Source organism: Mycetomoellerius zeteki, unplaced genomic scaffold, assembly GCF_001594055.1.
Source record: "Mycetomoellerius zeteki isolate Tzet28-1 unplaced genomic scaffold, Tzet1.0 scaffold98, whole genome shotgun sequence".
In the NCBI taxonomy this organism is placed as follows: Eukaryota; Metazoa; Arthropoda; class Insecta; order Hymenoptera; family Formicidae; genus Mycetomoellerius; species Mycetomoellerius zeteki.
The window spans coordinates 388938-405931 of NW_017258021.1; the positions used below are offsets into that span (position 1 = coordinate 388938).

Below are 16994 nucleotides of genomic sequence, written 5' to 3' on the forward strand. Positions count from 1 at the left end.
ACAGTTCCCTCCCGCACGTTCTACATCCGTTCACCGCTCCTCTCGTAGCTAGCCAACTACAATGCGGTTATATTAGGCGTTATATATGCCTCAACGTTCGGTGAATCGTTTTCTAAAGGCATTTCCGGAAGAAATCGCATCTATAGTTACCGCAAATCGCAAATACCCGTGATAAAAAAACAGGTAGAAAAGTACGTAAAAGGACAATCTCTTATGAATATTGGAAAGTAGATGATTAATATTTATTAATAAGTATTAAAACTTTTAAATATAAACATAATTAATGAGTATATATATAAAAATTTTTTTAAATTTTTTTTTAATACTTGTTGATAAATATTAAATAATAGTGATAAGTATTAAAAACATACAGTATTGTTTACTGCTTAAATTTTAATACTTAAAATAAATAATACTTCCAATATTAAATTAGTCTATTAAATTGGATTTTTGTAAGGGATAATTAATAGCTATTAACATTTTTCACACCGCAAGCTAATTAATAACTATTAATAAATGTTGACATATCAATATTTAATATCAAGCAATAAAAGGATCGGTAATGCTACTGGAAATTATTAATAAGGAAATTATTAACAAGATTAGGGGTATCTGAAAGCGGCTTCGGAATCACGAATCCGTTGAATTTGCTATTCATTGCGAATCTACCAAAATACCCACCAAAGCTATTAGGATTTGACTATTTAAAGCGGACTAATAGTCGTTTCTACTATGTATATCGATGACGTCAGGACGATATTTCTCTGACTAAATACGCTCTTGTAAATGCATACATAGGACAGTAAAATAGAAACTAAAATCAATTTAAAACCTTGAAAATAGCTTGTCTGGCACGTCATTGATTAAAGTTTCAGGATGCATAAAAACAGGGCAATCACATTGAGAGATCAGCCATACGTTGCACTGATTGCGTACTAATTTTTTTGGTGTTCTATAAGGGTAATGAATAAATACAAAATAAACGCGGAATATTTTTCTTAAACTTCTTATTTCACAATATTTTGCGTAACTGTGCATTATTTTTAAAAGCGGAAAATTTCATATCAGTAGGTTTCCTCATTTCTGAAGTAATTGGTATAATTATATTGACTATCTCATCGCTTTAATAGCATAACAGTAATTTCCGCATGAAAAGCAATTATTAGACTTTTTCGTGACTAATAAACTACAGTAATAATAAATTTACAATTAAATTAATAAACATTTGTAAAATTCTGTTATTTTTAATTTTTAAACTAGTTCAGAAAGATGCAGCACAAAAAATATTTGCTCAAATATTTAGCTTTTTTGTATTACGTTAGTATATTTTCTTAGTAAATAGGGTATTTATGGCATTAACCAAAAATGCGAATGAAATATTATTAGTTTTTTCCGAATCTATGATACAATAATATTGATTTTAATAATAAGAACGTGTGCGATATTCGATCGGAAATTCGGAAATAGAGCTTATTATATGATTTACGTTCTTGAAAATACAAACAGAGGGAGACATATATGAATTAGTTTTTTAAAAAGAATTATAGCAATTATTATTACCTTCAATGCTTAAATATGTTATTAAATCTTCGCTTCTTGTTTTGAAGAAAATGTTCATTTTAATGTCCGTCGCAATTGATGCATAGCGTAGCAAGAAGTATGAAAACAACTTAACGCCATATTAATAAAGATCGATGGGCCTTACTAAAGTTGATGACGACTTTTGGTACCGATTTTAACTAACGTAAAGCATTCGCTACATTAACCTGCTTTGTCATACAACTGCATTACTATACATTGCTATGTAATAACTGTATTATACGCTTGGTTTACTGTATATTGCTTGAAATACTGCTGTACTAATTCGTTCATATGCATTATACTGTGTTTACAAGCGTACTGAAAAGCCGTAAGATATTCGCAAGATGACGAAAAGCGTTGCGTTTAAAAATTTCAAAAGAAATCAGCATAATCCGCTTTTAGAATACTATACAAACTCTTCTCGACGTAACATTCGGCAATTTAAAAAAATTAAAGCCGATTTTAGCTCGAAGATTGGCTATTTACGACTCGTAATGGATCAAAAGAACTGCGCTATCTATAGCACATGAGTGATGATTGCCGCATAATATCTTGCCCTCGCTAGCAATTTAAACCGAGGTACAGTTCTTGTATGACACGAAATCACAGTAATAATAATTCCGATAAAGAAAACTTTGTTTGAAGAGATTCTATAATAAAATCTCGCTCGCTGCAGCAGATTACGCTATTTAAAATAAAAATCAAGTTCATTAGGCAAAGCATGGAAAAAGTTTAAACGGCCAAGAAAGAGCAATAGAGATGTTAAGTTAATACATATATAACTGTTTTAATCTCTTATCATAGAGTGTACATGAACGTTTCGACTTTATAAGTTTTTATTAACGAAAAAAAATTAACCAATGTAAAAATAAAAGTAAATGTAACTAATTGTAAGATTTAATTACCTAACATATGGATATGAAATATAAAGAGAGCAAGTAAATTAAGATACAAATTTCAATAAGAGGCTAAGTCAAGAGTTATAAACAATGTTGCAAATACAAAACATATGTTAATGATAAAATACATGAAATTAATGTTCAAGAAATTTATAACTGATTCTTGGTTCAAAGACGAAAACTAGTTAAATCTGACATAAATGTGTAAATAAAAATATAAACTATATAAAGGAGAAAGTCTAAATTATTAAAATTTATAGTCACGAAAATAAACGATTAGTATTCAGGCGACAAATATCAGTGTGAAATGTGTAAATCTATGTGTAAATTATCAGTAATCTCTTATTTGTAACAGAACTGTAGACTGACCGTTCGATCTATTTACCGACGCGATGACAGCGTTATGATTGTTCTACAATATGTTTTTTGTTTCCTGTTTCTTGCTTTTTACCTTTTGCATTTTTCCTCTTTGTAATCGTTTTATCGACAATTATATTTTTTGATATGTGTTTTCTGTTTCTTCTGAAATTCATTAACGTTTATCTCGAGCAACAGAAAACGAAAAACGAGATAAGAAGCAAAAAGGCAAGATACAAAAAATAGTAAAAAGAGCAAGAAATAAGAAACAAAAAGCACATTGTAGAATAGGCTTAAATGTCCGATAAGACATGATAAAGGAACCGATTATATTTGCGAATTTTATGATATCTAAAAATTCAAGGTCAGATTAACACGCGAAGAGCCAAATTGTAACTAATTATCCACTATCCTTTCTGATCAATAATTTAATATATGAAGCGGTTTATCGATGCGATCACTTGGACACGGAATGGGCGGATTATATTGATTATACATATTCCATTTCCAATTCATTTTTAATCGCAAGATGCATGATTCGCCGAATGAATGGAGAACGGACACTTGCCACAAATTCCATTTCATGAAAGTAGGTCTCGTCCAAAGACACTTCCCGGAAAACGTCAGCGAAACAGGCGCACTATTGAGCGACGAGTTTCGCATCGTGACTCAGTGAATATTACATTTTGTATATCTTGAGTAGTTGTCACTTGGTTATATTATCGACATGTTTCCTCTAGGCGCATTATATTATCGTAACAAGCGGATATTATAACATTACAACACCCGCCGCATAGAGCGAATGTTGCCTTGAGATGCGTTTGACATGAAAATCGTAGGTAAACTAATTCAAGTTTTCTTACTACGTAGCGCTTTTACTCATTCTGCTTGAAACTAAATCCGCAACTTTTCTAATCGAACGGATTTTAGATAGTCGACAAATACAGTAGGATTTAACTTTAATTATTTACAAAGCGGGGATTATGTTTGCTTCATTTTCAAAGATATTTACCATTTTAGGAAATTTGATTTTAAGGGGATCCTAAAACCGTTTATATTACCGACTAAATCGTAATTTTTGTATAACAAATACTTTTTTCCTCTTTCGCAGATTCGAAAATCCTTTTCCAGGATTAAAGTATACACATTAATACGTGTTTGTGAGGTGGAGTTTATGCCGAGAAGGACAAAAAATTTCGAAATTGAAAAATCTTAAGAAAAATTTTTTATCATTCTCGGCGTAAACTTCACCTCACAAACACGTATTAATGTGTATACTTTAATCCTGGAAAAGGATTTTCGAATCTGCGAAAGAGGAAAAAGTATTTGTTATACAAAAATTATGATTTAGTCGTTAATACAGACGGCTTTAGAATCCCCTTAACTGCACTATTTTAGGAAATAGTCTAAATTCTTATAAGTTTTGGAAATTTGTTAGACTATACAGACTCGAGCTTTTACTTTTTTTTTTTTTAAGAAAAATAATGCGACGCGGAATTCGAATTCATGGTTGAAACTCTCTTTAAATTATACATATACTTTCTAAATTCGCATTTTAATAACAAAAAGTTCATATAAGATTTAATTGTGAATTTAATATGGATTTATATAATATAGAATATATAGTATAAATGCAAAAAGTATTTTTATAGAAATTTTCATTAAAAAAATCTTATTTGTAAAAAATATACATTAATTAACAATTTATTAATAATGAATACATTTTGTCTGAACATAAACAAACGAGCTTTGTGAAAATAATAATGTCTATCTTAGAAGTTAAATTTTTCGATTGTATGAATACTTTTTGTGCGTCCAAATAACATAATTTTTCATTTTCGTTTATTATTAATTCTTCATACGATGATTTTCCTTTATTACGCACGATGGGTTATGTTCCAGGTAATTTTTATCACTTTAACAAATATAAAAATTATTGAGTGATTTTTATACATACTTTAACATCTTTATTAGATTGTATAACTATTTAAAAAATTGTATATAAATATTAAACGAATTACTTGATAATTGACACGAATAACTCAATCGTATGTACTAAGGGCTAAGATAAGACATATTATTAAAATAATATATCTTATTATTAAAATATATTTTAATCATTATATATATATATCTTTTTTTCTAAAAGATATAATTTTGAGAAAGAAGCAATCTACTTTATTCTGTATTAATAAATTATTAATTAATGTTTACTTTCTAAAAATAAGGGTGTTTTAAAAAGATATTTTCCCTGTAAGAATACTTTTTGCACTCACTGTACTTGGATAATGTACATTTTCGTAGAAAATAGATCAAATTGAATTCATCGGTAATCACGAGTTGGCACATTCTTTAATATTAGGAAAATCGAACGATATTTAATATTAAATTCACAGACATGACTTTAACGTTAATGAATATTTAAGAGTATACATATATATAACATTGTCTATGGAAGTTTCCAAGCATCTTTAGATATGCTGCATCGTGTTCTTATAAACTCATCCGCATAAGATCTATATTGGTCTGTAAGATCGAATGTAACGATGAACACACAATTTCTTTTGTATCGAAATTAGAGCTACAAGGGAAAAGCCGAGATGTTGAATGGAAATTCATAGAAAGAGGTTTAATATAGCGTGCATGGCCGAGAATGAAGTTCACCGAGCGCGGTGAGGATTTTGAGAATGAATTAATCAGAGGAGTGATATATACATATATCTACGCGCTCGTTCAGGGTTAAGGCGATATGGAAATCGAGGTTGAGATCTCGAAGCTTCGGTTCTAAATATAGAAGAAAAGCTTTCTCAAGGGTCAAATCACGCTTACACATATGCAATGGATATGAGTACATATTTGGAGTAACTAAAAATTTCAGATTCTTATCTCCTCCCGACGTGCCTAATGTACACCTAATAATACGTTTAACATGACTGTTTTTTATGAGTACCATGTGCAATTATGCCATCTCCGCAATTGGTCAAATTATCGTTTTAGTTTGACGTGATGATGGCATCCATGTCGTAAATTATTTTCGGCACGAATATGATTTCCCTCCCCACTTTCCGCATCTTCGATTATCCCAAGACGTGATCGAAGATGTCAAGTTTGAGGGGATGTCCTCAGTCACGGAGTTATATGCTCCGATTAATCGAATATTAAGACATACACTTATGATTATTTTTTATGTAATTAAATTTTACTCATAATTGTGATTCATTATGTACGTACAAACAGTCCATACTTGGCGTCAAAAGTTGAATAGACCTTGTACCAAGGTAGCTATAAATCGTTAAATAATTCACGTAAGAAAAGCAACAGATTATTTAATGTGTGCATATTTATATACTTAAAGCCACGACATTATGCAACGAACAACTATCGAAACGATATAATATCTACGTGTCCTTGCACTAAGGCTAAGTGTCCACTTAAGAGCTTTATTGTTGTGACTTCGCTTTCGAAGAGCGAGTGTGGTTCTAGATACGTTATAGGATATTGAGACATTATCGAGAACCACGTACACTCTCGAGAGTGGAAAAAAGCTGTAAAGTGGATAAACATAGAGTTCATCGCGTATTCTCTTACAGAAATCTAATACTGACTAATTTGATATTAGTCAATTTATTATTGAAAAACATTAATTAATTAACAAATTAAATAACTAAAAATAAAATATATAACGGCTCTAAGATTAAATCTGACAAAAATAAAATAAAAATCGCCAATAAGAACCAGCGCGGATATTCGTGTGCAAATTCAATTTTATTACAACTAGAGAATCACTTTTGCAAGAATCCCTTTTACGTGTAAAATTGTAACAATGATTCTCTAGTTGTAATAAAATTTAACTTGCAATAAATTGACTAATATCCGCGCTGATCTTATTTAGGATTTTTATTTTGTTTTTATAGAGGAATAGTTCCTTTACTTATTACTATATTTATGGAATACTAAAAGTATCGAAAAATAGTACTTTTAACATTTAAAGTAAGTAATTACTATTTTTCAGTAATAAATTGACTAATTTCAAATTGGACAGTATTAGATTTCTGTAAGGGATTGCGCGACGACGCGAATTTTGTATTTAGCTAAATTTTTAGATATTTCAACAAAACCATCCTTCCATGTAAGGACTGATGCATCGTTTCCGTGTATTTAGTTTTAGCGCTTATCTCATCAACGGCAAGGTCGAGGACGTCGTGTTCCGGTCCGGTTATCGGATGTGGTGCATGCATTTGGCGGCTACGGAAACGACAACGGTAGCATCATCTGTGACGGAGGCAGCGATCGAGAACTCGAGCGATCTGGCAGGTGAGAGGGCATATTGTATGAGCAGGGGAGACTGCCGGTGATGGACAATGAGCAACCGCACCAGGAACTGGTCAAGTGCGTGGTCGTGGGTGACACGGCAGTCGGAAAGACCAGACTGATCTGCGCCAGGGCCTGCAATAAGCACGTGTCACTGTCACAACTCCTGACTACTCACGTGCCCACGGTCTGGGCTATCGACCAATATCGGATCTACAAGGATGTGAGTCCGCCTACATCTAATTACGATTCCTTCCTGTGTTCCTTCTCACTTGAAAACATGTTTGATGCAATTATTGATTAAAATTAAATTGCAATATGTGCATGGAAAAAATGGCTCAGTTGAGGCATCTAAAAATTTAGCTATATATAGATTAGATTTGAAAGTAATTTTGTTGAACCACTAAAATAATTATGTAGAATGATGAGCAATGCAGCTAAAAGTTTTGACACTCTAGCAACTAGTTTGAGAATGTCCTATTATTTTTAGGTGTATAACTAAATTTTTTAAGATATCTCAATAAATCTATTCCATGTATAATAATTAGTAATAGACAGTATAAATTATATTCTATGAATTAAAAATTTAACGTTAAATGGGGTCACAATTACGAAGTGATTTAATAACGAAAATTCAGAAGTGAATTTAATTCTTTCTGTTCAGATTTTCGTTAAGATAAAAGCATGCTCATTATATTATCAAGTTAAATGCTATCATTATTATTAATTTTTCTAGAAATATGTAGCAGTATTAAATAACATAGTGTGATACGTGTCAGGTATTGGAGCGATCTTGGGAGGTAGTAGACAATGTAAACGTGTCGCTACGTCTCTGGGACACATTTGGCGATCACGAGAAGGATCGACGTTTCGCATACGGCAGGTAAGACTATCGTCGAATGGAATTTTTACACGATCGATATTAATTGAAAGGGTTTTACTAGGTCTGACGTCGTGTTACTATGTTTCTCCATAACCAACCCCGTTTCCTTGCGAAACTGCAAGGTGATGTGGTATCCCGAGATAAGGAGGTTCTGCCCGCAGACACCGGTCCTATTGGTCGGATGCAAAAACGATCTGCGATATATGTACCGGGACGAAACTTATCTCAGTTACTTTCGCGATCGCAGTCCCTTTGTAAGGTAAATTACTTTCTTTAAGGAATTAATTTATAGAATAAAAATTAGAGAAATTAAAAGGATTTAACGAAAAACATTTTTTGTGATATCAAATTTCGAAAATTCAGAAAGTATTAATTTTTAAAAAAAATTTTCAGAATTCAAATTTTTTCTTAAGTTTTTTAAATTTTGAAAATATTTTATAATTTCTATTTCTTTGAACATTTGTAATATAAAATATTAAATAAATTGATCCTTTAATAAAAGAGAACGCTATTTATTCTTTATCTTGGATTAATTTCTTCACATATTTATTAATTTATTTTCACAAAATAAATTTTAACAAAGATGATTGTTCTAAAACATATAAAAAATATTATTTCAAAAAAAAAAAATTAGTTAAAATTAATTTAGTTATTTTAATCGATTACATCTTTTTTTGGCGACGAAGAAAATTCGTGCGCGACCATCAGATTTTTTTTTTAGCTTGGTGTGAAATTCATTCACTCGCATCGGTGCTTCTTCAACGGTGGTCAGTTTACCGAAGTGTGTCGAAGTATTGATTTTTCAGCGAGTCTCCGTAAGCTTCCTCGAAATCTTTTACCGGTAAAAAATATTCATTACATCAGCTTATGCGGCATCGAGCGGCATATGAATTTTATAACGGCGCTGGGTAATCGATTGAAAAGCTTAAAATTCTCGATAGTTGAGTAATCGGGTCGAGTCAAAATTAACCGAACCTTGACACACCGATTACTCCCTCGGGAGAAAGCCTCTGAAAGTTCTTTTCGTGACTTTTAGTTCCCTTCTTTTTACAGCGATCGGAATGACTTTATTGCGTCATTTCAGTTTCACCTTTTTTATTATTAACACATATTGCGAAATACGTTTCAACGATTGCACTTCAAACATAATCAATCTCGCCTAGAAAAGATTTCCATATCCAATGCTATTATTTTTCGATCTATTATAAAATAAGATCGATATAGAGGGACAGTCATATTTATTGTGTCAACACAGAGGAATATTTTACTTAAGTAGAAAACCAAGTGGCAAACTTAAATCTAGAATAAAGTGATCTTGAACATCGGTTTTGTATCAAATATTATGGCATCAGCATCGTGCGTTATAACATCGTAAAAATTTATTTTAAACGTAAGAATATAAAAAAACTTAAATTTATTATTAAACAAATATTATTAAATTTATTATTGTCTTATATTGTCTTGTTTCAAGACAATAAGTCAATCTTATATTTAACTCCAGCAAGGAGAATCAGAATTATTGATTTAATCTTATTTGTTTTATTTTTATACTGCATAAAGTTACAATAAGATTAAGTACGTCAAGAATATTTTTTGTCTCGTTATTAGAAATCCTTTCTGAGAGGGTGGTTGCGATTGTTTATAGGGCTACGAGGAAGAGCGATCTGGTTATGCCGGATCAAGCACGGGCGGTGGCGCGAGAACTCGGTGTGTGTTATTACGAGACAAGCGTTTTCACTTATTACGGTGTGAACGAGGTGTTCGAAAATTCGATACGCGCTGCCCTAATCGCACGTCGTCAGCAACGTTTCTGGATGACGAACTTGAAAAGGGTGCAAAGACCTTTGTTACAGGTAACAAATGATGCATACAAACGATTTTACAACAGACTTGTCTTTCAAATAAAAATAAAGAAGAGCTTTCGTTCTCATAATCTTTGATGTTATTTCTGAATAAATACAAAATTAAGATCGTGCGTTTAAAAAAAAACCTTGAAAAATATATGGATCCTACAATGTTGAAATGATGAGTCGCCTTTCAGTAAACACTAACTAAAATAACATAACATCAATGTTATAATTTCACATTTAACAGTATAACTGTTACGCACGCATATGTTATATTTATATATTACATTTGTATTGCTGAAATTATATTATTGATGTTATTCTACTGTGTTTACTGGGTTCCTTTTCGCAGGTGTTGAACTGTTAATAAGGTATGATGATTTTACTTGACAGGCACCATTCTGTCCACCAAAACCTGTACCACCGAAAGTATGCCTGGCTGCAAGTACCTATGAGGAGAACATGAAGAGCCTGTGGACGAGGCCGGTTCACACGGACGTTACCCTGATAGCGAGTAACTGCACGTTCTCGGTTCATCGGTGCTTGCTCGCCGCCGCTTCGCCGGCGTTTCACCGACTCTTTTCGATGGAACTCGCTCAGGAACTAACGCCGCGCAGCTCCAGCGAGTCCAGCATGGTATATGCCAGCTCTATCAGGTTCGGAGATAGTAACAGGATAACACAATAACACATGTTTCCCTTATTGTCTCGTCAAGGTGAGCACTTTCGGCGAGGCCACCGTCGGTGACTTCAACGACGATACCGAGTGCCTAATTCGTATCGATCAAAGCAAATCCGCAAAGTGAGTTAATCCTTCCTCGTATGTTTAGTCCTGCGTCGATTAACCCTTTATTTGGCAAGCCGCAGTTAACACGTGATGGAACATGTCTAATCTTGCGGCAGGTGTTGCTAACTAACATGCGTTAACATAAGTTGAGTGTCGCTTAGGCTTGATGCTAACAGAAGGATATGCAATTGAAACGCTTCGATCATGCATTATCCAACACGCTGACATAGCTTGAGGATGACTATTGCCAAATAAAGAGTTAGATGCAGTCCCCCCTTTGCCTTTGCACGGTCTTTAAATATCGGCACATTCGACTTTACGTAGCGACGGAACAGAGTTTGCAATATGTTTTAAGAAAGAATTTATATGTTTTGTTGTATCCCGATAAACCCTGCACAAACAAGTTACGAACCTTACAGAGTCTGGGAGCAACTTAAGCGACGATCGAGTTTTCAAGTACTGCCGACGATGGATAATCAGAGAAAAAGTAACAGCGCGACGAGGGAGTTGAATCATCCTGCCTTCCAAAATATTCGTATATGTCTGGTAAGAGATTTTAAATATTGTCCATGTGCATATATTTGCCCATTGTCCATGGGCGTATGTAAAGGGAGAGCAAGGGGAACACTTGCCCCCTCCTAAATTTTGGCAAAGAAAAATGATTAAATCATGAAAATAATTTTTACAATGAAAAGTTAAACTCTCATTGCCTAATTCATAGTTCACGTATTATTCATAAGAATGTTCGCTGAAGATCCTCGAAAGCTGACTAACCATTCGTTGTCACTGTGGGATCAAATAGGCTCAGTTCGGATTTCGGTCTATATTATATAGAAGCGGACTAAATTGAGTCGAAAAGTCTTGTACCGTTTTGCAATTTTCGCTACAGTTAACAAAATATTAATTACTAAAAATCGCTGAATATTAGTTTTCAATTTATTTGTTATTTCGAGAGCTCAACTTTATTTTAATTCATTTATTTCAGTTTTTTACTCAAATACTTTACATACAAAAAAACAGCGAGAAACAAAAATTGTTTATTTTCTTCTTATAAAGTTCTGAAAATTTTTTAAAGAATTTTTCAAAATTTTTAATACCGTATTTTCTCATGTAAGTAAAAATAGTTGCCAATAAGAAAATGTAGTACTAAAAAGTTGATAAAAAATTCTGAAAAAAATTCTTAGAGTTCTATGAGAAGAAAATAAATAATTTTTGTCTCTTGAAGTTTTTTTTTTGTAAAGTTGATAGTATTTGAGAAAAAATTATTAAAGACCAATATTCAGCAATTTTTAGTAATTAATATCTTGTTAATTATTGTGAAAATTGCAAAATGGTAAAGCACTTTTCGATTCAATTTAGTCCGCTCTATCTACACAAGAGCGCTTGGCAAAAAACTTCAGGACATTCTGTATAATGAGGCTTCCTCTTGTGAAAAAATTTTTTCCGAATGTGTCTGAAATTATCCGAAATATAGTCAAAATGTGTCCGAATTCGTTCTAAATGTCTCCGAAAATTGTCAAAATGTACAAATTCGGACAGTCATAAATAAAATGAGATATAATTTCTGTCAAATTTCGGTAATGCTGTCTGAATTTGTTAAAATTTGTCATTTTTTATATTTTTCGGACAAATTGACAAATTTTTTCCACCAGGGTCATGAGACATTTGTCGAAAATTTGAAGATTTTTCTATCAGTTGAGACTATTCAAATACGCTCCTTACAAAAATCTAATACTGACCAATTTTTAATATTGGTCAATTTATTATTGAAAAACAATTAATTACTTATTTGAAGTACTGAAAGTACTAAACAACAATGATTTCAATACATAGAATAAATAATTAATTATTGTCTTTCAGTATTGACTAATATTAGATTTCTATAAGAGGCGTCAATTTAGTATAATGTATGGTAGCTGTTTGAAGAGGATCATTTTCAATCATCGGTTATTTTGACTCCCTAGAGATAAAACAATGAAGGGTTAATATAAATATTTTAATAAGTTTTGTGTGAAGAAACATTTTTTTGTTCCTTTTCGACTGAAATCCTTGGTATATCCATAACATTGTCGCCATCGTTCCGGGTGATTAATTATCGTCAAACGCTTTACAGACTGAAAATGCAAACGGTGTGCAGCAGCCCATGACTGTGATCACGCTGTCGAAGCTGATCACGCCGCAGGCGATGCAGCAGTGCTTGCAATTCATTTATACGGGCAGCTTGGACAAACGGTATCACGATCTACAAGTACGTTGGGTCGGTAGAAATTATCATAAGAGAAAAGGTATATTCGAGACTGTAAGAAGACACCCTCTTTGTTTATCCGCCGCGAAAATAACGCGCGTGAATAAGCGCGTTAACGGAAATAGGCGCGGTATAATCTCCGGACAAAGAGAAAACGAACGAGGAGCGAGTTATCTCGGAGGTTTATACGACAAAGTATAAACCCAATCGAATAAATATGCTCTCCGGTTTGACTTCCTTTGCGGTTGCGCAAGCTCTGTCGTCTTTATATCAGGTATAATTTTGCAGCAACGTTTACATTACGTAAATTATACAATTCGAGAAAACACAGCTGAGAAACCGCGAATGTTACTGACGTGTCACGTCTGATAAGAGACACGGTGTGTACTTGTATGATCTCTTTTAAGAGCGTGAGCTAAACTCGCAATTGTTGCAGACTATACAGAGTAACTAACGCGGCTCTATTCTTTCAGACAGCTCCTATCGGGCTTCTACTGGTTAGTACAAAGCGAAATGCGTTTGGAAATTTAGCAGTCGCATTAATACATACGTACACGTTTACATGCGCACGCACGCACGCACATAGTAGCCTCATCTAGCTGATCTGTTTCGACTTTTGAAGATTTAATTGCGTAATCATATCATCATACGAGCATGTGCCTTTCTATTACGACTAATTACGAGGCAAACTCGACGCATTTCCGAAAATTAATCTTTCAATTGAGTAATTGAAACAAAAATTAATCAAATATTAATAATGAGACAGATAAATATCAGAAAGCTGAGAGGCTGTTAAAGTTCGCTAAAATTGTTTATCTTAAAGACACGTTCAACTATCTTTTATCTAATTATTTAATACCGCATAATTTGGCAATACCGATCTTTAACGTTTAGCCGATAGGCCATGCTCACATTAAGCTTATAGCGAATCATCGCTTCCGTAGTATCGTGCGATCATCACGAGCGAGGGAATCCTCGAGGAATCGACGCACGGTCGACTTCGACCGAGGGGGTGCCGTGCATGGATACGCTTCCAGTTGTACTCACCGACATTCTAGAATCATTGCCTATAGTAGGATAGGTCCTCTAACGATCCGGAAGCGATCAGATCTCGTGTTTTTCTTTTTTTTTCTAATCGATCATTCTACGTCATTGGAAGTCGCAATGGTGCATCGGCATGATGTCTCGGTTGCTCTTGCCCGCAGGAAATCAGGCAAGCGGCCGAATTCCTCGAGTTGCCGCAATTACTCATGGTGCTCGGTAGCATACAAACGCGGGAGCAGTTCGTCAATAGCGATCTCAATAATCGGTACAAACAAGTGGTTAGACAACGACTGGAAGATATTTGCCTGGAGCAAGGTGGGTATACCGTTTGCGATTGAAAAAATAAAGTGATGCGAGTTTTTGATTAAGAAACGTGATACACTTAGGTCTCTTCGCTGATGTGATGTTTGAGCTAGATGATGGCAGCGTACCGGCTCACAAAGCAATTCTCACTGCCCGATGCGACGTAATGAAAGCCATGTTCTCTGGCGATTTTCGCGAAAGCAGCGCAAAAGTCGTAAGTAAAATGTAACAATTTCAACTATCATAACTGATCGTAATTCCATGCGTAATTGATTCAACATGAATAATTTTTATCAAAATCAAGATTTTGTAATTAGGCCTTTATTCTGTCCATTCCCTCAATTATAACATTACTCTATAATGAAAAAAATTCTCCTAATATCTCATAATAATTTTAAGAATTTTTCATACATTAAATTAGAAGATTTCTAAAAGAACTTCAGATTTTATAAATTTTTGGGGAAATTATAGAATAAGAAATCTTAAGATACTAGTATATGTATTTCGAAATTTATATGTAAAGAAAAGATATTCTGTTGAAAGATTTCCAAATTTAATGCTATTTACTTTTCGATTTTTATCATAAAATAAGATTAATATAGGGACAATTATATTTATTATTATATATTTTACTCTTAAATGGAAAATTTTTAAATCTAGATTAAAACAATCTTAAACATTGTTTCGTGTCAAATATTGACACCAACATTGTACGTTATAATATCGGAAAAAGATTTATTCTAAACATATTAGAATATATAATCGTATAAATTTATGTGTTACTCTTGTCTCAAAACATAAATCAATCATATTTAATTCGAGGGAAGAAAATCGAAATTATCGATCTAATCTTAATATTATTTTATTTTTATATTGCATAAAGTTGCGATAAGATTAAGTACATCAAGAATATTTTTTAGATCAGAAAATCTTTCTGAGGAGGTGTAGATTTTTTTAGAATTTTCATGTTGTATAAAAAAATTAGAGAAATCTTCTAAAAAAAGTCATAAAATACATATTATACATATACAAGTTCTTAAAAAAAATTATATGAAGAGAGAGAATTCTAAAAAGAATTTTTATTAAAGTAATTTTAAAAAACTCGAATGAATTAAACATAATGGTTAGTCACACACATAATAAATACGAATCATATCGCAACGACAGATAGTCTTTCCTGGGGTTCGGGAGTATACATTCCACAAGTTACTCTGCTATCTTTACACGGATGAAGTGCCAGCGATCTCTTCGATCAGATGCCTGAACCTATTGGAACTAGCCAACAGACTCTGCCTTCAACGATTGGTCAACTTAGTCGAGAGCAGAGTAATTGAAGATCTTGAGCGGCTTTCGCAAAATGAGGGGAACGACGCTGTGGAAAACTGCCTGAGGCTGTTGGAGCCGTGCAAGGTCAGTTTCCTTCCCGTATCATCAATTAAGACGCGATAATAGCAGTAGAACGGTACCCGTTTAACGCTCAGTTATGATTTCCAGCTGCATAATGCCGACCAGCTGGCCGACTGGTGTATGAATCATCTCTGCGTTAATTATAATAAGCTGTGCAAAATGTCACCTCGTAGCGTGCGACTGCTTCATCCGGAGAACCAGGAGTATTTGAACGAGCACCGATGGCCGCCGGTTTGGTACGCATTACAGTGATCTCACAATTCTTTCTACTATTTGATTTCGATAGAAGAAAACTTTGTTTTTCTTATGACTTTTTCTTTACGATACATGTCATGCTATTAACATTGCTATATCGTTGCTTTTATTTTTATGTAAATAAATTGTATAAGTAAACAATGTAATTTTCATATAATAAATTCCGTTTATCATTCCGAATCAATTAAATATTGATGTAATAAATTCAATCAAAATTGCGTTTAATTGTTGAATATATATTGATAAAATTTTGATACTATCACAATTTGTCTCCAATAGGTACTTGAAGGATTACGATTACTATCAGAAGTGTTTAGCGGAGCAGGTACGCGAGAACAAGCCGACGTTGAAGCGAAATCGCAATCAGTCTGGTTGTTTGTGCTTCTCGGGCTCGAGTAAAACTAGGCGGGAGGGTAACACCGGAAACGGCGGAGGCACAAAATCGACGACGTCGAGCGAGACGCCGGCAGATCGGCCACTCTTCGACGCCTCGACCGAGTCCGGCGAGCAAGCCGTATGACAGGAACCAAGCGGCCTCAGCCGCTCCGTCAGATTCATCCTGGTCCTACCTGTGCTCATGGTCTTCATATGCACTATTTTTACCATTTTGATACTGCTACAGATTTATACTTAAGCGGACTGCAAGACACCAAAGAAACTACGCGTAAACGCACGAAACACACACCTAAATATATGTATATATACATATATTTATTTATATAATATTACCATATATATATATATGTAATATTGTATACACATAAATAAATGTATATATGTATAAATAAAATATTATAATATATGTATGTGTGTGTAATATATACATATAATATATATATATTATAATATTTTTATTTCTATATATAATATATATATATATAGATATATATATAGATATATAAAAATAGAAATACACATTATATATACATATGGGTAAATAAAAGACACACACATACATACACACGTACACATGAAAAACACGCAATACCAATCGCGACGAAAGCCGATTTAGAGCTAGCTAGGGGATGCATTCGATTTTAGCTCGTCGAGATCGAGTCTTAGGTCCTACTCCCTAT

General features: G+C 33.3%; 1 protein-coding gene across 7 annotated transcripts in view; it reads left to right on the forward strand.

Moving 5' to 3' along the window:
- The window catches only part of RhoBTB (Rho-related BTB domain containing), a 25448-nt gene extending 8851 nt beyond the window's left edge, over positions 1-16597 (forward strand). For 4 of the 7 annotated variants that reach the window (XM_018460907.1, XM_018460910.1, XM_018460909.1 and 1 more), the window contains exons 2-15: positions 7000-7371; positions 7928-8031; positions 8093-8290; positions 9677-9884; positions 10272-10514; positions 10594-10679; positions 11084-11210; positions 12778-12912; positions 13383-13406; positions 14115-14268; positions 14340-14470; positions 15424-15666; positions 15751-15899; positions 16198-16597. In XM_018460907.1, the coding sequence (XP_018316409.1) occupies positions 7192-7371; positions 7928-8031; positions 8093-8290; positions 9677-9884; positions 10272-10514; positions 10594-10679; positions 11084-11210; positions 12778-12912; positions 13383-13406; positions 14115-14268; positions 14340-14470; positions 15424-15666; positions 15751-15899; positions 16198-16438 (2223 nt within the window). In that variant the 5' untranslated portion in view covers positions 7000-7191 and the 3' untranslated portion in view covers positions 16439-16597. Of the gene's footprint in view, positions 1-6999; positions 7372-7927; positions 8032-8092; positions 8291-9676; positions 9885-10271; positions 10535-10593; positions 10680-11083; positions 11211-12777; positions 12913-13382; positions 13407-14114; positions 14269-14339; positions 14471-15423; positions 15667-15750; positions 15900-16197 lie in introns of all 7 variants that reach the window. The other 3 variants (XM_018460912.1, XM_018460911.1, XM_018460913.1) reach the window with 3 other exon arrangements.
- Positions 16598-16994: the final 397 nt, after the last annotated feature.